The sequence below is a fragment of the Sodiomyces alcalophilus genome (genome assembly GCF_042370955.1).
Source record: "Sodiomyces alcalophilus JCM 7366 unplaced genomic scaffold ACRALscaffold_6, whole genome shotgun sequence".
Lineage (NCBI taxonomy): Eukaryota > Fungi > Ascomycota > Sordariomycetes > Glomerellales > Plectosphaerellaceae > Sodiomyces > Sodiomyces alcalophilus.
The window spans coordinates 105,743-132,317 of record NW_027263537.1 but is presented as its reverse complement, the minus strand read 5'-3'; the positions used below and the strand labels follow the sequence as shown (position 1 = coordinate 132,317).

Below are 26,575 nucleotides of genomic sequence, written 5' to 3'. Positions count from 1 at the left end.
CAGGGGATGGGAGGAGAGTGATATGGTATGAAGTGGGAAATGTAGTCGGCAGAGGAAGGGTGGTGGTGGTGGTGGTGATGGTCGGAATCGATGACCCGACACCGGCGAGCAAGAATGCTCTGTAGCCGCTCCCCTCGCTGAGAAGCTGGGGGCAGCACCTCGTTGCAGTGCTGTCCCAAGCGACTTAGGTCGGAGCGAATATGTCCTCCAGGTGATGAGGATGTCCGAGACGGCCGTGGGTGGTCGTTGGCTGTCGGCGCCAGGCAAATGAAGTGGCCTAAGGCGACCCGATCAGGTATAGAGACGAACGAAAGGGATATACGGGCTTCGATCTTCTTTTCAATGTCTGTACTTTGGACAAATGCACAATTAGTCGCTGGATGATATAATTCGGCTAGATGGTAAAGCGAGATGGTTGGGATGGCTGTTGGGGGGAGAAGAGGGGGTTTAGTCGTCACCCGCCAGTGCTCGGGAGGACGGATGTAGGGTAGGGACCGAACGTCCTCCCATGAAGGAGAGAAGCTGCTCGGGTATGGTGACTGAGGAAATAGGGTGGGGAGGAATGAGAAAGGATGGAATCCTCGATCGCATGGATCATGGGCAAAGGGGGAACTCACCAGAAGGAGACCACGGAACGCCAAAAGTGGGTGTTGAGGTTACAAAGTTGAAGACTGTGTGCTTGAGGAGGGAAAAAAGAGGAGTCCTGGCGAGGTTCGATTTTGTCTCCGGTAATTATTACTTGCGGTCTGGTCTGCGCTTCCAGTTCAAGTTCCAGACTCTCCAACGGGCTTCAGCACACTCTAGCGCAGTCATACACTGTCGTAGGTGCCCTCTGACAGTCCAACTCGGCAGTGGCAGTCCCTGATATGCGCTATTCGACAGCGGTCAACAGGGCTCGGCAAGCCCAATACCAGTCCTTATCGTGACTGGCAGTACAGTGTGAGGTGTCTGAAGACGGGATGAAAAGTGGGTCAGTGACTTCCCGGCTGGACTGATTTGTCGCACAACAATGAAGTCCTCCCCAACCCAATGCTGCGCTGCGCTGCGCTGGTCGCTCGGTCGTTGGTCTCAAGACCGAAGGCCTTTGCAGTGAAATAACAACCACTGACTACACTGGCTTTGATTGTGAATTTCAAATAGATGAAACAAGGGGATTCGGGAACCAGCTTGTTTGCAGAGCTTTTTCCCTGCCTTGAATCAATACCTACGTGGTCTCGGAGGTACGGTACCTCATAATTACCCCCGTTTTTTCAAGTCTTATTATGTTCGATCTCTTGTGCGATGATGTGCGCAGGTGGGATTGCAAATACGTAGCTCAAGTTACGTACTAGGTCAGGCAAGATGGTAACTAACCTAGCACAACTCTCTTCATGTTCCTTGGCCCCATCCTATCAAACAATCATCATCAATGGGACCAGGCTCCCAAGCTATGACCTGCTTATTCGTTTGCTTGCATTTAATGATGGGATTCCTTGATTATATACACCAGGGCATTCCCGCGCAAGTCTTATTAATCATAATTAGACTGGGAGCGGGCGGGAGATGTGGATTGTCGCGGAGAATAGGATCGCCCTATGTCTATGGTCTCGATGCGCAAAGCTCTTTTGACACGTCCCACAGCTTGCTATCCCATTAACCTATCTATTCAAGTGGCTAACCTCGGGGGAGTTAGCAATGGGTATACGTGTGACCTGGCTCAGCCGAAGTCGAATGTCACACAATCCCTCACGAAAACGGTGCAAATGCGCTCGACTCATATGGGGGGAGCGGAGACCGCTTCTTGTCCATACGATATTCTAGGGGCGGCATGCGGGCCAGATCATCCAATATCAACCCACCGTAAAAACAAAGCAAGTGGGTGATAAATAATCTTTTGACTTGGAGGCACCAGTCCTACCCTATCTTCGGCCACCCATCCTACCCGAAAGTGGCCCTGGATGCGGCCTCCTTCTAGATATCCATGTCAATGTGTGTCGGCGGCTTTTCGTCTATCGCACCCCATCCACACTAATGGTCACAGGATGACGGAACACTAGTCATCGTGCGACTAGCGCACCGCCCAGTGCCCTCATTTGGCCCGCCTTCTTGCTCGCGCCAACCACCCCTACCAGTCTTCCTCCAGCCAAGGCGGCAGAACGCCGTTCCCAGATGGCCCAGTCTCTGTCCGCGCCTGGGCCGGCCAGCAAACTATGCATTTCCTAGGGCCCCTCGGTGTTCAAGTTCTCTTCATGGCATCCTTTACCTTGTGTTAGGTAGCTATTACACACAATCCATGCCTCAGGAAGCGGGTCAACTCGTTGCAGTTTGGGCGCCTTTTCCCCCTTCCCGGTAGATTAAGCTATGTGCGCATATCGACGATTGCTAGTTTCTGATTTGTACCACCTGCTCTACCATTTGGGGACGCACTTATGGGCGAATCTCGCCAGAGCGCCAGAGCACCCAGGGCCCAACCAGATGTCAAGAGGAATCGAGTGTTAACCATGGCTTTGTAGAGTCGTACTGTTGGCCGAACCGACAAAAGTGATCTGACGCCCAGGTCTTGTCTCCGACAACTTGCCACCAGTTCCTAATAAGGTAGGTAGTTATTAACACTGTACATTTACGCATCTACATACGAATAAGCAAGTCCACGCCCAAACATATTGCTGAGTGGCATGATTTCTTTCTTTCCAGACAGCAGTCCAAAAGCGCATCTGCGAGTGCTTAGGCCACTGCCGTGAAATAGCACGAAACTGGAGAACTTGAATGAGAATGACTGCGGTTCTCGCCTCAAGATACCATACCTGCGCCCTAAACAAAGAGGGTGTAACGGGGGACGAGGAAAGCGAGGCATTTGCAAAGGCGTTCAGAGTTGCCAGTCTCGCCCGACCTTGACTTCGCATGAAGACGATGATCTCGAACTGCCCGTGCCCCCAGACTCGAATGGTGTTTTTATAACAAGTTCTCTCAGCATAGATGCTGGCTGATCCCGTCCAGCACCAGGATCCATGACTATATGGCCAACAGTGTAACTAATTGCCAATTACCTGTTTCAAGTTCCATAGGGTCGACTTCTTAGCGCGCAGCCCAATTTGGTCCTATAAGCTTGTTCGCAATCAGTCCGCGGTATGCTGCTTCGTAGGTTATTTTTCCTTACGCCAAACAGCGAAGGATCAAGAAGGCGCTTTACTTTGGGGTGGCGGCAGTCGCTGAATTGCGCCATTCGTTCCCTTTCGTGGGTAAGGGAGGAGGATGTCGCGAATAGCTGGATGCTCTGATATACACACGAATAGTGTGCAACTACAAAGCATGCGCACTGCGGTCAACTGTCGACGGGCCCGAAAATTCCTTTACTATCCCGGTATCGCAATGTTGCGCAGACTCGTTTTGCGTTTTGCGACGTGGCGTTCCCACATCAAAGAATTGGGTCGGCGCATCGCATCGCATCGCTTTGGCGCCCTGGTCGAGTTACTCTGCATGTTCATTCAAAGCAGCCTGCTTCCTGCGCGCAGGATGAATTCAGCTTGCGCTACCAATTGATCAGCTGTCCGTCGTCCATTGATGCGGCCCAGAATGATCGGCGCTCGACTACACCTCGTGGCGCATTCAAGTCCAGTCTGGGTATCTACCCACACTGGATGGAGAAGCACATCTCCAGCCGTAATCTTGGGGATATCTAGCTTGTTCAGGATTCACGTCCAGCTATCGGTCTCCATGGACTATAAATCTAGAGCGACATTTTGTTCAACGCGAGCGTGAGTGAGGTTACTCTACTCCGTACAGTACCGGACGAATGCGACTCCACTTTTCTTTGCGACCGAGCAAATGCGAACGGTTTGGCGACATGGTGGGAAAAGTACCCAGTGTGATACAGTGTCAGATAAAGGAGACGAGCCAGGCCCTAAGCTGGCCCGCCAGCAGAAAATATCGTGATGATATGATGTCTGATAGAAAGGCCAGCGACACTCCAACGCTTGTATTTTAGGCTTCGTGTCAGGCCCTCTGGAGCGAGTTGGATGGGGCTAAGAGGCGGCCATACGCCCCACGACCGGACTAGCCCTTCGTCTCCTCATCCAGGCGACCAAACAGACCTCACGGCATGGTGCCGGATAACCCGAACGAAGAATGGAGGGTGGGCGCCATGCAGTTCTTGCAGGCAACATATAGATACACTCACTGGCACACATTTCATGCGTGTTAAAAAGAGACAGAAAAGCACTCACTCGGCAGGCGCTCCGTGCTCGGATAGGTCGAATCAGGAGAGAGGGGAACCAGAAGCATGCATTTATGACTGTCAATGCCACGAACTTACTGCGGAGTCTTTAAAAACAAATAGACTGTCGGGCTAGTTGCTTCAAACAGAACCATTTGACTGGCCAGTCGTGCCGGGATTCAGACACTGACTGGGCCTCATGGCTACACGTCGTCAGGCGGTGTGTGTCTGCTGGGCCGCGACGAATATCTTAGCCGCTCAACTTGAGGGAAGCAGAGCGCTTTTCAAGCGTCAAATACGTCGACAGACTGTGGTCGATGGTGCTTCTTAACCACGAACCAACCTGAATCGGCTATTTGCACACATCTAACATGCGCCCGGCAGATTGCGGGAGGAGGAAGATGTTGATGGGAAATACTGTCACGTGATTTCGTGATAATCTCGCATCTGTAGCTTGGAGACTAACGCGATCGAACAGCATCTTGTGACCGCGCAAGTATAACACTTCAATTGGCGACAATGGGGTTTTATAGTTACCTAAAAACGAACCTATTGTAGCCTCAATCATTTACACATATTGTAGAACAGCATAATTATCAGCAAAGAGCAATGATTCTGTTTTATGTTCCTTCGCAGCATCCGGTTGTGTTTCCGGGAGACGCGACGGATAAACTGACTTCCGTTTCAGTTCTAGTGTGAACAAACCCCGCTTACTCCGTAAAGTTCTCCCCAGCTCCAAAACAGCTTTCTAACAACTCCGCCTCGTACCTAGAGGTAATTACATACGAAGTACATACCGACCTGCAAATAAACAAAGCATTCGTAGGAAGACACCAGAGTCAACCACATTGGATCGATATGGAAAATGCAGTACTCTGTAGGGGCGTATATCTTGGTGCTTGAGGATGATACTATTTGATAGAGTGTCCAAGAATTCCAGTCATAGAATTGGATTCGGTGGACGCTGACCCCGCGACATTAGGTAGGCGATATGTATATTCGTAGGTAAGCTTTTATCTTCATGCAGCATTGCGAGCTCAAGCACTGATACATAGGCATAGCCGGAGTACCGACAATCATCCGAGAACCGGAACATCTGTCTCCGATCGTATAGTGGCTAGTATGCCAGCTTGTCATGGATTCGTCCTCACATTTCGCTGGAGACCGGGGTTCAATTCCCCGTCGGAGAGATTTCTTTTTTTTCTTTTTTTCCTTTCGGTCTTTTGTCTTCTCTGTTCTTATGTCCGTTTTCGTTTGTCCTTTTTCTTTTCTTTTTCCCCCTCTTGTTTTCTTCTCTATTAGCTCTTTCTTTATTATAAAAATAGGTAATATCATAGTGGGTAGGTGGTGGCTCGGTTGGTCTGGTCAATTCTGTTGTCATTCCTTCTCCTTGCTTCGATCTAATTATATATTATAGTGGCCTGGGTTTGTACTGGTTCGTCCTTTTCTTTGCTTCAATGCATATCCAGGTAGCCAGCCAGTACCCTGCAGTCGCGTCACCCAGCGAACACTCAAGAGTTAATCTCAATACTATTTACAACATCACCACACTCATCAGGCGGGCTAGGCTCTCGCCGTATCTACCTGCGTAGGTAGTATCTATTGGGAAGCCGCCGTACACTTCCCGTGTATGCCTCAGTTCCCCACCTGTTCGGAATGTGTCCTAATCGCCTTGACCACATCTGCGACTGGTTGTGGTGCAATCAATCAAAGAATGAATGGTCGAGGGACTGACTGGTTGGCGATTTTCTTTGGGAAGGATAAACATTACACCACGGCCCTGGACGTATTCGTGATCGATGCCTCTGGTCTCAGAAAGTGAATGACGAGGTGTGATGATAGGATACGAGACAATTCAATGGACGGATGGTTGGTGTTCGACCTGGATCTCCGGGGCATCACTCTCTACCGCAAAGTAAAAAGCCAGTGCACTCCCTCCTGGGCCCTTCGAAAGGAGTGGATCGTTTGATGGTATGCGACATACTGGAGAATGATAGGACAAACTCCCACTGTTTCAAATTCACATAACCCGTCACCGTCGCATGAGAAAGAGGGTTTAATCAGTGGCTTTGGTTGAGAGTCGATACGAAAGGCGAGGCGTCCTTTGAGCTTGGAAACCAAAATGGCAAGCTAATTTCTGGCGAATCCATCCGTATTTGGTATCAAACATAACACACAAAGATATTGCCCCGGGCAACGGTACCTTAGATACATAGCACAGACCAATCCAGGTTGGGTCAAGTATGCCACGGCGCGACTGGCCCGTTCCTGTCAACGCGCTCCTGCCAGCAGTCAAGGGGGGAAGCTACCCCGTACCAGCTGCGGATACCCGTAAATAAACAAAATCCAAGTTCCTCTGTTATCAAAAGCTTCCCATGCCCTTGAAAGCCACCAACGCCGCGACCACGACATTCCTACCAAAAGGAGGCGGCCATACGAGGAATTTGTTGTCATCTTATCTTCCTCCTGTCCTCTGCCTTCTTCCTCAGCTGCACTGACTGCCATCGACCTAACGCGAGCAGAGAGTGAAGGCGGCGAGCCAAATAGCCCAAGTGCTTACTCCCCCTTTCCTCGACACAACAACACCATCATCTGCTCAAGCATTTCCTCGGCCTCGCAGCGACGGCACCTTCTCTTTTTATCCATTTCCTCGTCATACAGTGCAGGTCCGAGAACAGGAACATCGGCTCGTTGGTCTTTGTCCTTCTTCCATTTGCTTTTCCCAGACGACATATCCTAGGAAAACAACAATTTTTTTTTGTTGCAGTCAGGCTTCGAGTCCCGACTTGTGGATGACAGCGCTTCGCTTCACAAGGCGACTGTCCATTATATGGTTTTGGAAGCTATAATTCTCACCCGGAACATCATCAACACCGAAGCCGTTCTCCCTTAGACCAACGATACCGCACTGCCTCAGTCGCGCCCAACAATATCGATCAATATTGGAACAGCTGAAGCCGTTCAAAACGTTACATTACAGACATCATGGACGCCAGGGTAAGTTCTTTAGTTTTTTTGATGCCCTGTTTGAGTCTCTTTTCGCTCTTTATTCATCCGAAGGTCCACACATACAACCGTGGAAACATCTGTCCATTGTTATTTCTCCTCTTGAAAGCTTCTCTTCTTCCCAGCTAACACATTTTCTCGTCCACACAGCCCCAGAGACCGCGCGCCGCCTTCCCCGTCGCTGGTAACGAAAACATGCCGCTCTCAAAGAAAGATCTGCACCAACGCCATAAGTCAACCGGTAATCTCTTGGCCACCTCCCGAGCCGGCGGTCTCCAAATTGCTGCGAAGCGAACCGCTTTCGGTGACGTGAGCAATGTGGTCAAGAATCTTGCGTCCGGTCAGAATGGCGTCGTCCCGACTAAGGGCAGGGTATACGATATCTCTCACAAGGAGAATATCCCAGACACCTCGTACGGGTTCGCGAAGCCTGCTCAGCGCAACGTCCTCCCTCCCGTGAGCAAGAAGCATCTTCCCGCGCCTGGTCAGAACAAACTTGTGGTTCGTAATGATGGGCAAGCAGTGTCGAGGTACTTTGCAGATGGTCAGGCTCGTACCAAATCATCCTCGCGACCCAACACTGCTGAGGCCCTACCTGCGTGCGCGTCACTGGGCCTTCCCCCACTTACCACAACAAACTCGTCTCATCCGACCACCTCTACGCTACTCAATGAGGAGGACATTGAGGAAAGCATGTCTCGGATCAAAGCTCGCGGTGGCGATAACCTGATTCACGCTCTTGTCCCCGACGAGAACCGCAAAGCCGTCGTCGACCATGTCGCTGCTTCAGCTTTTCAACCGCGCCATCACAAGTCTCAGCCACAGCTTAAGCAGTCCGCGGCCCATGACCTGCGGCGTACTCAGAGCCGATTGATAATCACACAGACCGTTGATCCGACCGAGCATGAGGGCGCCAGGCACTTTGACGACGTCACCGAAGCTGCGTATGAGGACGCCCTAGAACACTTTCTCGAAGAACAATGCCAAGCTTCTACCACCGGTAACCGCGAAGCAGGCGCACTTGAACAACCTGGGCAAGAGAAAAACGACCTCCCCACGTTATCGTCAGTGCCCATGCCTGCTACGATAGACCTTGCTCAGCCAAAGCCCGCCGCAGCCTTACCCGAGCAGTTGACTGGGGCTGTTGCAACGTCATCTGAGGAGTGCTGGGATGAGTTGGAAGACGAGGAGGACCTGTGTGATGACCAAGGTTATACGACGGCTCATTCGTATCGATCGCGTGGGGAGTTCACCACTGGCGGTGTGACCACGGTCCTGGCCCCCAGAGTAACAGACAACGTTCAAAGAGAACTCGAAGCCGCACGAGAATACGTCGAACGTCACCAAGTCATTGAGGATCTCGAGGACGAAGCTTGGGACGTGACTATGGTCAGCGAATACGGTGAAGATATCTTCGCGTATTTGCGCGAGCTGGAGGTGAGTTTTCAGAGCCGCCCCAAACCACTAAATATGTCACGACGTTGTTGTCCTAACCTCCGGCAATAGATGAAGATGCTCCCTGACCCGCATTACATGGATAATCAAACCGAGATTCAGTGGTCCATGCGATCGGTCCTGATGGACTGGCTTGTCCAGGTCCACAGTCGGTTTAGTCTGTTACCTGAAACGCTGTACTTGACGGTCAATTACATCGACCGTTTCCTGTCGTACAAGACCGTGTCTATTGGGAAACTTCAGTTGGTCGGCGCCACCGCCCTGCTCATCGCTTCCAAATACGAAGAGATTAACTGTCCTTCTCTCGAAGAGATCGTGTTCATGGTGGATGGCACGTACGCTGTGGAGGAGATTCTCAAAGCTGAGCGGTTCATGCTTAGTATGCTCAACTTCGAGCTCGGCTGGCCGGGCCCCATGAGCTTCCTCCGACGTATTAGTAAAGCCGACGACTATGACTTGGAGTCCCGCACCTTGGCCAAATATTTCCTCGAGGTCACCGTCATGGACGAACGTTTTGTGGCCAGTCCCCCCAGCTACTTGGCAGCTGGCGCCCACTGCTTATCCCGCCTGATTCTGAAGAAAGGCGACTGGGTAGGAGATTCTCAGCACCCCTGGCCTTGATTTTGTTCAAACTAACGAACCCTCGCAGTCACAAGCTCATGTTCACTACTCTGGTTATACATGGTCCCAGTTGAGAACCCTAGTCCAGATGCTTCTCGAATGCTGCCACGACCCTCGGAAGCATCACTCGGCTGTCTTGGACAAGTACCTCGACAGTCGATACAAACGGGCCGCTGAGTACGTTCAAGAGGAAATCCGAAGGGGCTTCACCCTGCCCCGCCGGCAATCTGGGGGCTCTCGTCCCTCTCTCTTTGAACTGGCCGGTTTGGAGCGCGACTGTTATGGTGTCGTCCAGCAGTCTGCCAGCGTCTACTGATGCTGACGTCGTCACATTGGGATTACAATACTTCCCAAGGTGGCAACACAAATAATTGGCCACAGCCTTAACAGTGGCCGCGGCCAAGGGAGCTGACCTCGTTGTTTGACTGCGCCCGCTGCCGGAAACCGTCCCGTCCCATGCGGCGACGGCAGTCAGTCAAATTTTCCTCGGGCTTGTCTCTCTACCTACCCACTCATGTGGATGACTGCCGCCGTCGCTGGTTTCGCTTGCACATCTCATCCTCGAACCTCGTGGTAGAGACCCATTATCACACGGAGACACTTGTCACTCATGGGTCTATAACCTCCCTCGCCTATATGGAGTGTCAGAATATACTGTCGAGGGTTCCCCACTTTTACCGACCACTGGACGACTTGACGAGACACGACTGCTTTTTCTACGTCTCCTCTTCATAGCTCTACTTTTCTTTGTTCTTTTTTCTTTCTGTTTTCTATCTCATGGAGTTGGTTGGCTCCTTCGGTTCTGGCTCCTTACTTTGCGCCAGCAAGTTTCGGCGTTCCGGGGATTGGTCTTCCTCTAGGCATAGACGGCACCAGGTGGTACATAATGTGGACTGGGGGTCCGCGAAACACACAAACTAAAAACAGGCAGTCGGCGAACCGATGGCCTGCGAAAAGTCGCGGTATACTCTCGTGGCGAGACGGGAAGGGGTAGTGGCACTGTATGCGTTTAATATTTGTTTTCGGAGGCTGCCTTGGTTTGCTTATGTATTTGACAAAACAGTTGACACGGGTCAAGTTGTGGTGGCTGTTAGCATCATGGTATGAGGTAGCTAACTAGTAGAGCAAGGGATACATTTATCATGCTACTAATGCTTCCTGGTGGGTGACTGGTTGGAAGTGAAATGTGATCCAACTAGTAGCTGGATATGTGAAGGGCCTGCGACCATGCCGGCCGATATGTCGCTCACTTAGCCTCGGGATATCCAATACGCGCTTTATGCTCTGGGCTGGTCTGGCTACCTACTAATTAATGGTCGACTCTGACATGTTGATAACAGTACCATTCGCCATGGCTTCCTTCATCCACTCATCATTCAAGCCCTGAGCCCCAAGCGCTTTGTTGGCTTAGTGGGCAGAAGAGCGCTGCAGTTTGCATCATGTTTTTCTTCAAGGCAAGCTATCGACATTACCAGCGACATACCTAATCAGGACAGGGAAGCAACAGGAAGTCGCCGCTTTGATTTCGCCAGCTGGGAATGTAGGTATTTGTTGCCCGTCGTGACGGACTTGTATGTTGATGAGTAACACTTTGGCGCCTAAGGCCACTACGATGTGCTACAGGCGCGCGTGAGTGGAGACATCCCCATCCCCTTTACCAGCCACGCCATTGCCCACCGTTGCCATCCCATGAATGTGGCGCAGCTTCTTTCTGAGGAGTGGACGCCATCAGAGGCCACATTGCACAGCTCCGTGACAACACCACGAATTTTCCCTTGTTGCATCCATAAGGGAGGTACCCAAATAACCGTTCCGCACTTCCAACACACGGAAGTTCTTTTGTGGAAAGTCAATTAAGAAGGGCCATCCCGACTTTTCTATCACCGTCTATATCCTCCCTCGATAACCTATTCCGTCCGGTTTATCCGTGTTCAATCGTCATGATGATCCAGCTGAAATCAACCCTCCTGGGCCTCCTTGCTCTGCCTATCATGGGTGCCATGGCCCAGGAAGACCCGGTACGTCTTGTAAAGCGATTTCACCATCAATCACAGCAAAGAAGTCCCCCACTAACCTAGTTTGTTGCTTGCATAGGCCGATCAGGCAGGCACTACGCCAATCACCACTCCCATGCGCGTCGAAATTGACACCATTTTCCCCGACTCTGACATCCTCGGCGTAAAACTCGTAAATGGCCGTCCCACAAAGGCTATTGTCGAGTTCACGAACCACGAGGATGGCCCGATCCATGTCGGCTTCCTAGCCGGCTCTCTGTCCAAGACAACGGAGCTTTCTGCCGATGCCCCTATCACCGATGCCATTATTCGTAACCTCACGGCAATTAGCTACGAACTGTCCGTGGAGCCTAGAGAGAAGAAAGCTGTCTCTTATTCCTTTGCGCAAGACATGCAGCCTCAAGATGTCCGCATTCAGCTGGTTGCCGTTGTCTCCAACTCCGCTGGCGACGTCTTCCAGTTGCAAGCTTACGAAGGCACGGCCGCCATCGTCGAGGCCCCGATCAGCATTTTTGACCCCCAAATGTAAGCCCCTCCGCCAAAACCGTTTGAACAAAAAAGTTGCCCAGCCACGAAAGCCATGCTATGTTGCCAATTTGGAGCCGAGCCGCTAATCAGCCACCGTAGCATTTTCCTCTACCTATTCCTCTCCGCCTTCTTCGCTGGCACCTCTTACTTTGTCTATAAGACCTGGCTCGAGGCGCTCTTCCCTCAGGCCAAGCGCGGCAAGAGTGGAAAGAAGGTTAAGCAAGTCGTTACGGCCCCTGCGGCTGACTCGGATGCGATTGCTGGCGCCACCGGTTCTGGCAAGGCTTACGACGAGAGCTGGATCCCTGAACACCATATCAATCGCCCTGTTGCTAGGCGCGTCAAGAGTAGCACGGGCGGCAAGGGCAGAGCCTAGAGTGCTGCGTAGTATTGACTACAAATCAAGACGCCGAGCGTTGCATCGCACATTTCACCGAGCATGTGGCAGGGCACGATCGATGCGACGCATATTATAACATGTCGACAGTGCTTCCACACTTCCGGTGGCGCGTCCCGTGTTGTGAGGATAGGGGCATGTCGTTGGGATGCTGGACAGGACAAGGGACATGAAAAAGCTACGTCCGAGCTGTATAACAATTGGGTTGGCAGATGTAGAGAATGTACACTACCGAGTACGACGCCAGACACCATAGCAACCTTGCGTTTGTGGAATACTTGAAAGGCATTTGACCGTGAATCTCCCCACCAGGACGAACGGCGAGGTTCACGTGGCCCTTTTCCCATGCTCTTCCCGACATGCCGAGAGGAACCGCTTGGTCTTGAGTCAAGGGACTCCTGGTCTGGCCTCTTCTGACCTATGTAGGATGTCACGTTTTAGACGACCGGATGTCTGACCTCCACCGTACATAATTCTGGTTGATATCCCCGTTTTGGACGCCTTTGGAGTGGGCCCTGGATATTGAGGGTGGACGAAGGAGGCCAGCTATATCGGGACGCGAAGCAACCCCCCAGTCCTGCTGGTGCCTTACGGCGGTGGGACTTTCACTTGGAGTGCTTGTCATTCCAGGGTGCGGGCGAACCCCCGTTATCCTCGACGCTGCTGACTCTCAGATTGTACGAAGAGAGGGTTTATATTCGGTCAACCCAACCGAGATCGCTTGCACCATACGTTGTAGGCGATTTGGCTTTCGCAAGGATGAACTTTGATACAGTCGTGACAAAAGCAAACTTCACAAGCACCCCGTGCCCGAACAGCCTCTGGCGTGCGCTGAATTTGATAATGGAGAATCAGCACCAAACCTGTCAGTGTAGCATGTAGTAATCTTCTGCTGGAAGCTCCGTCAAGCCACAAGACTTGTACACCGTGGAGCGATCTGAGAAACTGGCGGCTCACGTCATAGACTCTGACGAAGCGGGGATCGACGAAGCCAACGCGCTCAGGAGCAAACCATGAGAGGTTCTCTGATATTCCGAGGTTCATCTTTAGGGATGTTGCGGTCAGTGTGTTTGGTAGTCATAACGACCGGATTTTTTCTGTTACACCTAGATACGATAAAAGCTGTATTAAAGCCCCAACTCAAGTCTTATGGAACGTCTTCCCGTTTGTTTAGTCCGTCAAGGACAGGCATCGAAGCCATATGCGAGGTCGGGCATCCTACTTCGCATGTCTTTTGCACCCTCGGCCAACCGTCGTTCGCCTAAAGTGCTACATAAACGTTTCCCGACCTCATAACCCAGCACGTCACTTGTCCCCTTCATCATGTGCGACTTGTACATCGTTCACTACATGCTTACGAAGTTCTTTTTGCCCATGACCATTGCCTTGCTTCTGCTTGTAAGTTGACTCCTGATACTCTACTGGTAAATTACGAGTCCATATTACGAATTGTAATCCATGCTTTTCGAATGTTTTAGTTGAAACCCAGTCGAGCAATACCTACCTAGGTACCTACCTAGGTACCGAGCTCAATGGCGGCTGGGCGCTTAAAGTACCTCTTGTTATTCAGATGGGTTTCTGGTTATGCATAACTTATCTAGAGGTACAAGTGCTAGTTTAGGTAGGTACCCATTGACCTTATTGATCGGCTCCTGCCCACTGAAGTACGGGTTATAGGTACCGCTGTAGCTACTCCCCTACCCAAACCCCCCCCCCCCCCCCCGGTAACGCGACACAGGTGACGCGCTTACCCGCCAGGTCCAAAGAGGAAAAAAAAAAAAGGAAAAAAAAAAGGGGAAAGAAAAAGGAAGAAAAATCAGCCCCCAAAAAGCAACAAAAGGAAAAGAGAATATCAGAGCGAACCGCAACAATCCTCCCACCACCTTCCAACCGCATTTGAATTACGCAAAATTTGTGTTGTTCGTATCCAGTCTACCTGTTCCAGAATTTCTCATCTTTCCCACGTCGTGCCCATTCGCCGATACCCTGAGCCATGGCACCCACTACCGAAGTGACCGAACCCGTGGTGAAGCGCGGTCGAGGTCGGCCGCGCAAGCCTGAATCCGAAAAGAAGACGCCCAAGCCTACATCTGGTCGCGGTCGCGGTCGGCCGAAGGGAAGCACGAACAAGCCCAAGACGGATGCCGGAGTGGCCAAGACCATCGCGAAGCCCACAGGAACCGGTCGGCCGCGTGGTCGCCCTCGCAAGGTGGTCGACCCCTCGGCCGCGACCAGCCAGGCGACCCCCAAGAAAACCGGCACTGGCCGGCCTCGTGGTCGACCTCGTAAAGACGCGTCTGCTATCCCTGCTGCGGCCGCCTCGACTCAGGCGGCCGATCCCGCCAAGGTACCCGAACAGGAAGATGGCATGCAGGACGCAAAGGGGGATTCGGATGGTGACTTGAAAGAGAGCGATGCGGAAAACGGTAAGCGAGACGCTCTCTGAGAGTAGACGTCGTGTTGTTGCGACATTTCCGTGCTGACACCCACCGAGAAAGCTCCTAAGGCTACGGCTCAATCTCACACTCCGATGCGACAGTCACATAACGAAAGTCGACACTGGCTACCCTCCAGCATTGCCCGCGTCTTCCGCTGATTCATTTAGTTCAAGAGAGAAGGGAAGAGGGAAAGGATCAAATGACGTGGATGGGCGCTCAGGATGATTACCGGCTTCTATTTCGTATCGTATTGTGTCCCTTTCGGGCTTTTATTTGGGTGGACTGGCAATGGCAGGCGACAAGGGCGTGGCGTTTCGCGAATATTGCTTGAGATTGTAATTTCACGGCTGGTTTGCAATCCAGTACTTCACGTATGACACCATTGGGATCAAACCGTCAATGCGGATTATGCTTATCAAGGTTCGGGATTCCTCTTGTTGCAATGGGATGTTGGAGGATACCTAAAAACAGTCCAATCTTACGGCCCCTTTGGGAGAGACGGGCGGGCAGATCCTCGAAAACAAACATGCCGGCATTGAGATTTCCAGCATCAACCCGCAATAACTTTGGTCTCCTGCACAGCATACCCATTCGATCCGGTGACAGTCATTCCTTTTTCCACGCCTCAAACTCAAGATCCAAGTGCGCTTTGAGCTGTTGAAACTGATTCTTGTAGTTCTTTTGACACCTCCAGCATATGAAGTCATTCTTAAGGTAACCCTCGCGGCCGGGGTGTCGCCGAGGGTCATTGGCATCTAGGGGGAAATCCTCCACGTCCACGAGAAAGGGAGTATTGAAGGAATTGTAATGCTTGCGGTGCTTGAGACACCTGGAGTGCATGTCGCGCGAGAAGACGTGAATGTGCAGATGGTTCATGCTCGGATGGGCGTGTATACCGGCCCTGACCTCGGCAGCCCAATCCCGGCCGCGAGGCAGGCCGCCGTCGACACCATCGTCTGGCTCGACGTCGCCATTGAGCACCGCCTCGCGCAGAGCATCGGCAGCGCTCTCCTTGCCAAACCGCCGACGAAGCTCTTTTGCGACCAGGTCTCTGAGTTTGCGGGTTTCTTGTTGCACCAAAGCGAGAAATTCTGGGTCCTCGAAGGCCTCGAACGGATGCAGCCGATTGTGCTTGGGCGACCGCGGGAGCAGGAGCGTGTGGACACTCGATTTAGGGTAGAGGTCATGGATCGCCACAAAGTCGTCGTTGTAATATATCACGCTCGAGGGAGGGAAGGAAGCCGGGTTCTCCAGGTAGACGCCCAAGCCATCGCGGACAGATCTGGGGCGAGCAGACCTGGACGAGGAGGACGTTACGGGGTTTTCAGCTTTCGGCTTAGACTTCATCAACTCCGTGACTATGTTGAAAGGGATCCAGGTCAGCAGCGCCCATGTTTTTCGTTGAATGGGACGCGAAGTTGCTCACAGGCATTGCGCTTCGTGCTATCTGGAGCTACCGCCTGGATCTCCTCGGCCGTCATGGCTTCACCGGGATCCGAACCAGCGCTCATTGTAACTGCGTCTCCCCGCCAGATTGTGATCAATGGCTAACCTGGAGGTCGGGGTTCTGTATTTCTTCTGTCCTCATTCCTTCCACCAGGACTTTTCCCGTGAATCAGCTGAGCTGCGTAGGTAGGTCGAAGGGAAAGTACGTAACTGCACAGGATGATGAGATAAGCTACACTGAAGTGTGGGGCTTACGGGAACGTTCCCGATAGTGGGGCGTGTGGCACGAGAAAACGCTTGGCGCCCCGAATGACCCCCGCTTGATCGGGTGCTGCATGCTAAGGCGAGAAGTACCTACTCCGTACAGTACTTAAAAGTACAGGTCACAGTACATTGCCTTATGTAAGGCACCTTGATAGTAGGTAACCTCGATGCTCGAGGCCGGCCTGGAGGTTTCGGTAGGTATTCATTACCTACACAGGTACCAGGACCCCACTATCCAGAGTCATAGGTCCACCTTCGAGCGAGATTTCAAAATGTTAACGTCCAAATTGATTACTTCGTACAAGTTTGCTACATATGAACCAGGCTTCTCGAGCGGCACCAGATTCCCTTCCACGACCGACCGCGACAGAAGACATGGACTGTTTACCAAGCCGAAGCTGTCGAATTTGAGCAAATCAGCCTCAAGATGCCGCCCAAGAAGGGCAAGGATAAAGCCATCTCCACGGCTCCGGCGCCAGCTTCACAGGCCGGATCTGGGAAGACCAAAAATGGACCCAAAGGCAAGAAGGGCGCTGCCCCTTCGCCCATGGAACAGGCTGCCGGTCCTGTAGCCGGGCCTCCCAAGCCTACGGTCAAACAGATCATCGGAGGCTCTTCATGGACCGGCAAACTTCCCGTCAATCTCCTCAACGAACACTGCCAGAAGCAGCAGTGGGAGAAGCCAGACTATGCTATGCGCAAGACGCCTGATGGGTACTCTTGTCTTGTTACTCTGAGCGCAAAAGATCCCAAAACAAAGGAGTTGACGAAGCTAGAGCCTTTCAAAATACCACCAGACTACAAGCATCTGCTCACCAAGCCCACCGCCCTAGAAGCGAGGCACTGCGCTGCTACCTACGGTCTTTTTCGCGTTTGCAGCATGCAGAACAAACACACGGTACTGCCTCCGGATTACAAATCCCTATGGAGAGAGTTTCAGACTCTCAAACAGAAGGACCTCAAGGAAGACAAAGCGTGGATGTACGATGCCGATCCGTTCAAGACGCTCCGGGACCGACAGGATGCAAAGGCTGCTCTTGAGAAGAAGAGGAAAGAGATGGAGAGGATAAGAGAAAAGGCCAAAGCCATGCCCGGTGCCGCAGGCCTTTCCCTTCCTGGGATGTCCAGAGCTGGTGTCTCTAATCCCATGAAGGGATGGACGAACATTCCGAAAATCGAGATGGGAAAGAAGTCCAGAGCCCAGGTTGAGTCCTTGATCCAGAGCCACGTCGTTTGGAATCCCAACCAAGTCCGAATGTCGGATTCACAGCGACAGTTTGTCATAAGTGACTTGGAAAAACTCGGCTTCCGGCGGAGTCACGTGGAAGAGGCTGCGGATATCTGCAAGGACCGCGAGGAGACTCTTGAGTGGTTGCTGATCCACGTCCCCGAGGACGACATGCCGCGATGGGCGCTCCCCGAGAGCTATTCCGCAGGAATCACAGTTGGAGCCACGGATTTGAAAAAAGAGACGGCCATCAAGCGGCTGTCTGAGCCGGGTTACGCGCTAGATCTATGCGCACGCCTTTATGAGGAGTGCGGGTCCGACGAAGGCCGCGCCGCCGAGGCGCTCCAGCGGCGCCTGGTGGGTTCAGATACCGGCGGCCAGCCCACCATCACGGCCTCTGAGCTTGTTCCCTCTGGAATGACTGCCGAAGAGCTCTGGGAGGACGAAGTCGGGGCCCTGGAGTCATTCTTCGGTGGTCAGTTCACAAGGAAATCCACCGACGTTATCCAAGTAAAACTCGAGTCTGTTTCGAACAGGCATCAGAAAGACGTTGACGTATCTATCCAAGTACGCAAGTCGCCCAGCTATCCAGCTCAACTCGTGATTTCTGTGCTGGCGCAGCTCCCGGCCCAGGTGAAGCTTTCTATCACCAAGCAGGTGCTTGCGTTCGTCGCGGAATCCTACGCCGAGGAACCCATGAAGGTCTTTGTGGCCATCGACTGGATCCAGCAAAACATCAATCCCATCATTGAAAATCCTGGAAAACTCGTCGAAGTATCCTCGGTTAGCTCTGCCGCTTCCGAAGCACCCGGGATATCACAGACTAGGCCCCGCGCCGCGAAGTATTCCAGGCGTCCCAAACCCATCCGCTGGATACCCGACGCACGAAGCAAGGAGGAATGGCTCAAGAGACAGGAGTCTCCCAAGTGGAAGGAGATGATGTCAAAGCGCCAGCAGCTCCCAGCTTGGCAGGCGCGGGTGACGATCATCCAGACAGTTGCCGACAACCATGTGACCATCATCAGTGGCGAAACGGGGTCGGGCAAGTCGACGCAGTCGATGCAGTTCATTCTCGATGATCTTTACAACCAAGGACTCGGGTCGTGTGCGAGCATGTACGTCACCCAACCGAGACGGATCTCAGCACTTGGTCTTGCAGATCGCGTTGCGGAGGAGCGGTGTTCCGCTGTTGGGCAAGAAGTGGGTTACGCCATCCGAGGCGAGAACCGGATGTCCCCACAGACCCGTATCACCTTCGTGACGACCGGTGTTCTCTTGCGTCGACTGCAGACTTCCGGAGGTAGGATCGAGGATGTGGCGGCCTCTTTGGCCGATGTCAGCCATGTCGTCATCGACGAGGTACACGAACGCAGTCTGGACACGGATTTCCTCCTCACAATTCTCCGGGAGGTCATGAAGACTCGAAAGAATCATTTGAAACTGATCTTGATGAGCGCTACTCTGGACGCTGCCTCGTTCAAGGACTACTTCGCCTCCCAGGGTCTCGACGTAGGCCTCGTCGAGATTCCAGGTCGGACGTATCCCGTGGAGGACTACTACCTTGACGACATTGTCAGCATGACGGGCTTCCGGGCCAATACAGACGATATGGATGGAGAGACTGTAGGCAAGACGATCCAGAGCCTCGGCCATCGCATCAACTATGATCTCTTAACAGAAACGGTGTCTACCATCGACCTGGAACTATCGTATTCAGAGAAGAGTGGCGGTATACTCGTGTTTCTCCCCGGGGTGGCGGAGATCAATCATATATGCAGGGCGCTGTCGGGCAACTCGTCATTATATGTCCTTCCCCTCCATGCTTCGCTGGAGACGAAGGAACAGAAACGCGTTTTCGGCAGACCCCCTCCCGGGAGGAGGAAAGTGGTTGTGGCCACCAACGTGGCCGAGACATCCATTACAATTGACGATATTGTGGCAGTGGTGGACTCTGGCAAGGTCAAACAGACCACATTTGATCCCCAAAACAACATGAGGAAGCTCGAGGAGACGTGGGCATCTCTGGCAGCCTGCAAGCAGAGACGAGGGCGTGCGGGCCGAATTCAGGCCGGAAAGTGCTACAAGCTGTTCACTCGCAGGCTCGAGCAGCAAATGGCAGAGCGGCCGGAGCCGGAGATCAGACGGGTGCCGCTAGAGCAAATGTGCCTGTCGGTGCGGGCCATGGGGATGAAGGACGTTGCGTCCTTCCTTGGGCGGTCTCCGACGCCTCCCGAGAGCACTGCGGTGGAAGGAGCGATGAAGCTCCTGAGACGGATGGGCGCGCTAGATGGGGACGAGCTCACGGCTCTGGGGCAGCAGCTGGCCATGATACCGGCAGACCTGAGGTGTGGAAAACTGATGGTATACGGTGCCATCTTCGGGTGTCTGGACGACAGTGTGACGATTTCTGCCATCCTGAGCACCAAGAGCCCATTCGTCTCGCCGTCGGACAAACGCGAGCTGGCCAAAGAGGCACGGATGCGGTTCGACCAGGGCGATGGCGACCTCCTGACCGACCTTGCGGCTTTCAAGGAATGGGCAGCGATGAGGGCGGATGGCGTGGCGCCTCGGAGCCTGAGGGCGTTTTGCGACGACAACTTCTTGTCGTTCCTGACCCTGTCGGATATCGCAGCGACGAGGACACAGTATTACGCAGCTTTGGCGGAGATTGGCATCGTGTCGCCCAGGGAGACCGAGACGGACAAGAGGCGCCAAGACAGCTCAGCATATGCGACGCGGACTATGTTCAGGGCGCTCACGGCATCTGCATTCAGTCCACAGATTGCGCGAATCCAGTACCCGGAGAAGAAATTCATCCATTCCGTCTCGGGTGCCGTGGAACTGGACCCGGAGGCGCGGATGATCAAGTACTTTACGCAAGAACAGGGACGAGTGTTTGTACATCCCAGCAGTACGGTGTTTGGGAGCCAGGGCTTCTCTGGAAACGCGGCGTTCATGTCTTACTTTAGCATGATCTCGACGACCAAGACGTTTATTCGAGATTTGACTCGTGAGTTTTTGACTCCTCGCTCATCCTTTCCCATGTATTATCGAGGACCAGAAAATAAGGACTGACAAAAAACGCATTAGCTTTCAACGCATACACGTTGCTCCTTTTCTCTGGGGCGATCGAGCTGGATACCATGGGTCGGGGGTTGATCGTCGACGGATGGCTGCGGCTCCGAGGCTGGGCCAGGCTAGGAGTCCTGGTCTCAAGGCTCCGAGGGATGGTGGACGATGTGATCCGACTCAAGGTTGAGAATCCGGGTCTGGATCTCAGGGATAATGAGGTGATTCGGACCGTTGCAAAACTCATCGATTTCGACGGATTGGACGCTTGATCGATACTTTAGTTGTTGTGAGGACACTGCCCGATGCCTCGTTTAATATGCATGAAGGATCATGAGGGGGGCCGTCTACGTGCTATGTCTGGTATTAGACACATCTGGCTTATTTTCAAGTCCGCAAATATTATCGAGCACCCCGCGTGTCTAGGTATCGTGGATGATCTGCTGCCTCCGGTTTTGAAACAGCAAATGCCATTGCTCCTTGGGCCATCATAGAGGTCAATGGGCCGGCTGTGGGAGTGAGTGTATGCAATAGGAGGGTTGCAGAGCAGGACGCAATCTCGACGCGCACTCTTCTCGGAACAGAGGCCAAGGGACGAGGCGGGAGCCTGTTGGGAGGAGGGAGGGGTGACTGACGTGCAACGTTGCACGGAAGGCGAAGGTGGGAGAAGGAAACCCATAATAGAGGATGGAGAAGCTTTTGAGTAACTCGATGAACAAGTTATGCGCCCTATCGGGTATCCTTGGCAAGTCGGGCAGGGACAGGGACGGGACGCGGAGTGCAGATGTCACCGGGGCCGGGAACCGGTGGAGGCGTAGGTCTGCTACATGTAGAGTGAACACTGGAGATAATGAGAGGGCGAGCAACAGCAACGTGCATGTGCCAACAAACACGAGAGTCCAAGTGACCCGGGAGACGGGACACCACACGGCGACAGGTTCTGGCGTAACGGCATGTTATAGATATAGTTCGTAGGCTGTCTGCGATCCAGGAAGCCGGACGAACGATGGACGGCTCACTGCTCACTTTGTACGTCGTGATCATCTTCCTGACCTGGTCGTGTCTGTTCACTGTGATGCACGGATTCGGCATCATATGTCATTCTGTGTCGTCCGGTAGATGGGATGAAGAAAGCGGGTATGGCCGAGGTAGCCGCAGCATTGTGACGTTTTTGTCTAATGGGTGGCCAAGCCTGGTGCCAGAGTGAAGCGGAGAAGGGTGGCCGGCAAGAGATTCAAGTCGAATAGAGCGAGGCGGAGTAGTATTGGTCGGTGATCAGTGTGGGCGACCTGCCCTGATCGTCCTTTCCGGTAGGGTAGTCTCCAAAGCTCGAGAATTTGCGACGCGAATTCCGGAGAAAGGAACAAAGCCATGATCTTCAGCATCGTGATTTGATCGAGATTCATCCTCCACTTGGTTAACTTCCATCTCGTTACCTGTAGCGTCCATCCATGATCACGAGAAGAGGTCGAACTTACACGAAAGGGGAAGAAGAGGACATGAAGAGGGTGGTATTCGGCCGCTACTCGGTCCTTCCAGGCGCCCCAGTGCTCCTTTCCCCGGAAAGGCCAGGCACATGGTGCAGAACTGCGCGGTCCGGTGCGCATTGCATTTGAGGCGTCTCGGTTGGCTGACTTTTGACGTTGCATCTTGGGATTTCCCTGTACGTAGAGAAGGGCCTGCAGTTGTACTACCTATGTACGTTGTAGGTACGTTGTACTGTCGACCATACGATACTTTGATGTCCTTTGCACCTGCATTAGTTGATTTTGGGATCAAGGTCCCCAGCTGCAATTTCAGGAATGACCTGCCTTGAGTTGCATCCTTGTGGGGAAATATCTTCTTTTTCCCTTTACCCTCAATGGCTCACACTCGAAGACAGGGCCCCATTTGCAACGCGGTGACAAACGGTCCAGACGCCCACGCGTGTGTCTCAATTTCCCACATGCTCATTCCATGGAACGTCGCCATTATGTATACTAGACTGACTTGGAGTCGTAGGGCAGAGGCCGAGACTCTTCGTGCGCTGGATACAAGGAATGCAAGGGGAAGACAGGACACAGCATGTCGTCTGGGCAGATATGGAACGAGCGAGGGCTGCGAAAGCGAAGGAGAATGCGCAAGAATATGTAGTTCATCTCTTCGCTCCAATTTGGTAGTTGAGTTGGTCACCTATCAACCCGTCGTCCGTCCATTTTCACGGACGGAATAATTCCAATTTCGACAAATACTGCCTAGCTGGCGGGGGCAGTAACCCCTTTGGGCCCGCGTTCGCGTAAAATAATGGTAACGTTCCTGCTGGTGGCCCACTGAACCACGACGTTCTGCTTGGGTGCATCTTCACGATGCCAGGGCCGGGCTAGTGATACGACATCATATCCTCCCCCATGACCAGTCAAGGAGTGATGGGGCAAAGCTGTAAGAGGCAACGGGGGAAGGACGCCGGCCACCTAATCTCCAATACTTATATAGCATCCAGACGCCATGCTTGCATTGTTGTTACTGCGACGATGTTCGGGAAGCTCAGCGATAGCCTCGACAACAGCGCATTTCCCCAGAGGTGACGCAGCACATTCTCTTGGCCCTCGTTTTCCTTTCGCCAATGTTGGCTCGTTCGCTGGTCGCCCTTCTATCCCTGACAGCCGGGCTGTCGGGTGCTTTGCCAGCTAATAAGACGGGCTGCCATTCACAGCCTGCTGGCGGATATCAGAATGCCGTCTACTTCACCAACTGGTAAGTGTATCGACTGTGTTTCTATGCCGATGAAGCTGGGATTGTCGAGGTTCGCCATGCTAACTAACCGCGACGACCAACCTAGGGCTATCTATGATCGCGACTACCATCCCCAGGACCTCCCTGCATCCCAACTCACCCATGTTCTCTACGCGTTTTTGAATCTCCGAGAAAATGGAGAAGTGTAGGTCAAAAAATAAATAAAGACAAACACAAAAAGAGAGGATTCATGGCTCACATGCATATAGCTACTCGGGCGACACTTGGGCCGATGTCGAGAAACGATATCCTGATGATAGTATGTCTCCAACGGTTAGCCCTCGTCCTTACCTTTGAATCTGCTGACGCGGAAAACTTTCCCAACCTCCTAGGCTGGAATGACCCGGGAACGAACGCCTACGGCTGCGTGAAGCAGCTCTTCCTACTCAAAAAGGCCAACCGCCACCTGAAAACCCTGCTCAGCATCGGTGGTTGGACCTGGTCCACCAACTTCCCCGCCGTGGCTAGCACGCCCCAGACCAGGGCCACGTTCGCCCGTACGGCCGTCGAGTTTATGAAGGACTGGGGCTTCGACGGTATCGACGTCGACTGGGAATACCCCCGCGACGACACCGAGGCGGCCAACCAAGTGGAACTTCTCAGGGCGGTGCGCGACGAGCTGGATAGGTACGCCGCGGAGCATGCGCCGGGGTACCACTTCCTCCTGACCATCGCGTCGCCCGCCGGGCCGTCGCACTATAACCAGATGAGGCTCGCCGAGCTGGCGGACGTCATCGATAACTTCTACCTCATGGCATACGATTTTGCCGGGTCCTGGGACTCGGTGAGCGGACACCAAGCCAATCTGTACCCGAACCCGAACGACGCGACAGCCACGCCCTTCTCGGTGGACGGCGCTGTCCAGGGGCATCTCGACGCCGGTGTTCCCGCCTCGCATATTGTGCTCGGCATGCCCATCTACGGCCGCGACTTCCTCAACACGGACGGGCCGGGCGAGCCATACTCCGGGATCGGTCAGGGCTCGTGGGAGGCCGGCGTGTGGGACTACAAAGACCTGCCCCGACCGGGTGCGACGGTGCAGTTCGACAACGTGGCTCAGGCCTCATACAGCTACGACAATTCCAAACGGCACCTCGTGTCATACGACACGCCCCGCGCCGTCGAATCCAAGGTTATATATCTCCAAGCGAGGGGACTCGCTGGGTCCATGTTCTGGGAGGCCAGCGGTGACCGTACGGGAGCCGAGAGCTTGCTCCAGACCAGCTTCGAGGCGCTCGGTGGGACGGGAGGACAGGATTCGACGGAGAACCTCCTCGAGTATCCGGATAGCCAGTTTGCCAACATTCGGCACGGGATGGAGTAACGAAGGAAGCTGAGGAGCCGGCGGACGGATTCGGGAGAGGTTCGGGAGGGGATTTCGGGATGGATTCGAGACTGGTGTTCGCTACACTAGTTAGCTCTTTTTTTCTGCTTTCCCATTTTTCGTTTTTTGTTTTATCGGGTGGGGTAGCGTTTCTCAATCCTTCGCGTTTTCGACGTGTTCCATGATCATCTATATGTATGGTAATCTTCAGCACATAAAGATATGGAGTCATACAAATGACTGTTGACCTTGACATCACAAATTCGTTTTGTGGGTCGCGCACACGACGCATTGTCCAGTAATGCATACCGCTATATACCCTAGAACACGTGGGTCTCGTGGCTGCAGCGTCGACACGACCTTAATTGATGGCACACCACCTTTAATTGTCCAACTGGCCTATCAAATGCATGCAATTGTAGGTTCGGAGTTAGTGCGCCGACGGTTCGGTTTTCAGCGAGATCCGAGTATTCCCTTCACCGAGGGCGACCGAGGCGAAAATGAGACGGAGAAGAAGAAAGGGCCAAAGAAAAAGGGGGGGAAAAAAGGAAGAAAATGGAGCAAAGATCTTTGTTAAATTGACAGAAAAAGTGTGCCACTAGAGACCGATTTCGGAATGCCCTCTCTTCCACCCAAGACGATGACTCGGCCGTATTGGCTGACCGACTCATGGTAAATTGCGCCCTTTTCCTTGGCCTCATCTTTAACACTCTGTGTTTCTTCCGGTTTATTTTCTTGTTCCGCAACGTTCCGTCATCGTTGCAGGGTTTCCCGCATGCTCGCATGCCTTTTCGCCCAGGGTGAAGCTGACAGTGTGCATGGGGCGGGTTACAGACAAGTACTGCGTAACTACCTGATGCGCTGGCGTGTACTTGGACGGTACTTTGCACGTTGGCGCGGGCGCGGGCGGGAGTTTTTCCCTTTTTATTTCCCTTCTTTAGCTTGCCTTGGTCCTGGGAACATCCATGATGTCTACTTGCCGACTGCAGCGACGTGCAGGTCGGAAACCCTGCTTATCGCGTGCCCCCCATCCATCCTTATCCACACTCTTGCCTCTTGCGGAAGACGAGGTCATGGACCCCTAGTCGAACATCTATCGGCAAATCGACCCGCGGGACTGGCGCAACTCATTTCTTCTTAGTCGCGCCTTTTTGTCGACGCCACCTACCGAGCTTGGTCATTGGCTCAAGCGAACAAGTCGTCCTTGATATGCTCTCGACTTGAGCGATAGTTGGACATTCGATGAGATGGGAGAATTGGTCAACTTTATCTCTAGCTCGATTTTCACTCTTATCCTTCCCCCCCCTCCCCTCTCCCCGCCCCTCCTTCCCCTTCGCTTTTTTGGGCCTCCTACCCTCCCACCTTCTTCGCCTCGCGCGTTTGATGTCCTGCCACTGACGTCGTTTCTCCGGACATCGGCCCTATGGGCGCTGGAACGGAAGGCCTCACGCCGGGTTTGCGAAAAGTGGTTCCCCACGGTCCACCTCTCTTCGAGGCCTTTTCTGCATCTGTAACCCTGCACCACGAGTTTCGCGCTTGCTTGTTAGTGCTTTCTTTCTGTGGTGTTTTGACCCGATTGGCATGATTGGCATGTGGGAACCACCCGCCACCAGAGTCGGTAGCCTCAGAAGAAAAAAACCGGCGGCAACGGACGAGACCGGCGATCCGAAGCTACAAAACGGGGACACCATGTTGAGAACCGTCGGTGAGGCAGCCACCTCATCAGGGGCCCATCGGATCAGCTAGTCAATCAATGTCTAACCTCCGTAGAAAATCAATCCCGTAATTTAATTAGTTCTTGCCCTGGCGTTCTCCTCCCC

The 26,575-nt window shown here is 53.1% G+C and overlaps 10 protein-coding genes and 1 non-coding gene across 11 annotated transcripts; 7 read left to right on the top strand and 4 right to left on the bottom strand.

Moving 5' to 3' along the window:
- Positions 1-866: 866 nt before the first annotated feature.
- Positions 867-4,005, top strand: ACRALDRAFT_209386 (uncharacterized protein; the record flags this gene model as incomplete). Its single annotated transcript, XM_071022641.1, has 26 exons — positions 867-913; positions 955-974; positions 1,016-1,089; positions 1,141-1,208; positions 1,295-1,319; positions 1,358-1,504; positions 1,566-1,611; positions 1,701-1,839; positions 1,929-2,013; positions 2,052-2,245; positions 2,282-2,328; positions 2,366-2,456; positions 2,522-2,562; positions 2,623-2,649; positions 2,681-2,699; positions 2,726-2,925; positions 2,977-3,005; positions 3,037-3,098; positions 3,151-3,214; positions 3,273-3,307; positions 3,360-3,441; positions 3,471-3,639; positions 3,711-3,738; positions 3,802-3,852; positions 3,931-3,955; positions 3,988-4,005. The coding sequence occupies 26 exons, from the start codon at positions 867-869 to the stop codon at positions 4,003-4,005; spliced, it is 1,833 nt and encodes a 610-aa protein (XP_070872923.1).
- A 43-nt stretch (positions 4,006-4,048) lies between these two features.
- On the bottom strand, positions 4,049-5,288 carry ACRALDRAFT_209385 (uncharacterized protein; the record flags this gene model as incomplete). The annotated part of the gene is made up of 12 exons (XM_071022640.1): positions 4,049-4,070; positions 4,100-4,151; positions 4,203-4,270; positions 4,345-4,395; positions 4,456-4,518; positions 4,555-4,609; positions 4,659-4,696; positions 4,767-4,868; positions 4,907-4,993; positions 5,040-5,103; positions 5,162-5,236; positions 5,267-5,288. 12 exons carry the CDS (start codon positions 5,286-5,288, stop codon positions 4,049-4,051), a joined length of 699 nt encoding a protein of 232 aa, XP_070872922.1.
- Positions 5,289-5,291: 3 nt separating this feature from the next.
- ACRALDRAFT_t226 lies at positions 5,292-5,382 on the top strand. Its single transcript has one exon. It is a non-coding gene; the product is annotated as a tRNA-Asp (tRNA).
- Positions 5,383-7,177: 1,795 nt separating this feature from the next.
- Positions 7,178-9,590, top strand: ACRALDRAFT_2043031 (uncharacterized protein; the record flags this gene model as incomplete). The annotated part of the gene is made up of 4 exons (XM_071021310.1): positions 7,178-7,189; positions 7,349-8,635; positions 8,705-9,244; positions 9,303-9,590. The coding sequence occupies 4 exons, from the start codon at positions 7,178-7,180 to the stop codon at positions 9,588-9,590; spliced, it is 2,127 nt and encodes a 708-aa protein (XP_070872921.1).
- Positions 9,591-11,036: 1,446 nt separating this feature from the next.
- Positions 11,037-12,593, top strand: ACRALDRAFT_1075855 (uncharacterized protein). The gene is made up of 3 exons (XM_071018436.1): positions 11,037-11,292; positions 11,369-11,814; positions 11,917-12,593. Exons 1-3 carry the CDS (start codon positions 11,215-11,217, stop codon positions 12,191-12,193), a joined length of 801 nt encoding a protein of 266 aa, XP_070872920.1. The 5' UTR covers positions 11,037-11,214; the 3' UTR covers positions 12,194-12,593.
- On the bottom strand, positions 12,248-13,554 carry ACRALDRAFT_209383 (uncharacterized protein; the record flags this gene model as incomplete). The annotated part of the gene is made up of 8 exons (XM_071022639.1): positions 12,248-12,365; positions 12,397-12,632; positions 12,673-12,760; positions 12,824-12,883; positions 12,927-12,978; positions 13,012-13,258; positions 13,371-13,475; positions 13,519-13,554. The coding sequence occupies 8 exons, from the start codon at positions 13,552-13,554 to the stop codon at positions 12,248-12,250; spliced, it is 942 nt and encodes a 313-aa protein (XP_070872919.1).
- Positions 13,555-14,207: 653 nt separating this feature from the next.
- ACRALDRAFT_1069839 (uncharacterized protein) lies at positions 14,208-14,810 on the top strand (the record flags this gene model as incomplete). The annotated part of the gene is made up of 2 exons (XM_071017708.1): positions 14,208-14,640; positions 14,713-14,810. The coding sequence occupies 2 exons, from the start codon at positions 14,208-14,210 to the stop codon at positions 14,808-14,810; spliced, it is 531 nt and encodes a 176-aa protein (XP_070872918.1).
- Positions 14,811-15,258: 448 nt separating this feature from the next.
- On the bottom strand, positions 15,259-16,163 carry ACRALDRAFT_2043029 (uncharacterized protein; the record flags this gene model as incomplete). The annotated part of the gene is made up of 2 exons (XM_071021309.1): positions 15,259-16,010; positions 16,079-16,163. The coding sequence occupies 2 exons, from the start codon at positions 16,161-16,163 to the stop codon at positions 15,259-15,261; spliced, it is 837 nt and encodes a 278-aa protein (XP_070872917.1).
- A 1,256-nt stretch (positions 16,164-17,419) lies between these two features.
- Positions 17,420-20,931, top strand: ACRALDRAFT_2043028 (uncharacterized protein; the record flags this gene model as incomplete). The annotated part of the gene is made up of 2 exons (XM_071021308.1): positions 17,420-20,600; positions 20,681-20,931. 2 exons carry the CDS (start codon positions 17,420-17,422, stop codon positions 20,929-20,931), a joined length of 3,432 nt encoding a protein of 1,143 aa, XP_070872916.1.
- Positions 20,932-21,834: 903 nt separating this feature from the next.
- On the bottom strand, positions 21,835-22,630 carry ACRALDRAFT_1069836 (uncharacterized protein; the record flags this gene model as incomplete). The annotated part of the gene is made up of 3 exons (XM_071017707.1): positions 21,835-22,095; positions 22,138-22,353; positions 22,532-22,630. The coding sequence occupies 3 exons, from the start codon at positions 22,628-22,630 to the stop codon at positions 21,835-21,837; spliced, it is 576 nt and encodes a 191-aa protein (XP_070872915.1).
- Positions 22,631-22,844: 214 nt separating this feature from the next.
- Positions 22,845-25,025, top strand: ACRALDRAFT_1062864 (glycoside hydrolase family 18 protein). The gene is made up of 4 exons (XM_071016682.1): positions 22,845-23,392; positions 23,478-23,576; positions 23,641-23,690; positions 23,764-25,025. Exons 1-4 carry the CDS (start codon positions 23,262-23,264, stop codon positions 24,753-24,755), a joined length of 1,272 nt encoding a protein of 423 aa, XP_070872914.1. The 5' UTR covers positions 22,845-23,261; the 3' UTR covers positions 24,756-25,025.
- The last annotated feature ends 1,550 nt before the right edge of the window (positions 25,026-26,575 follow it).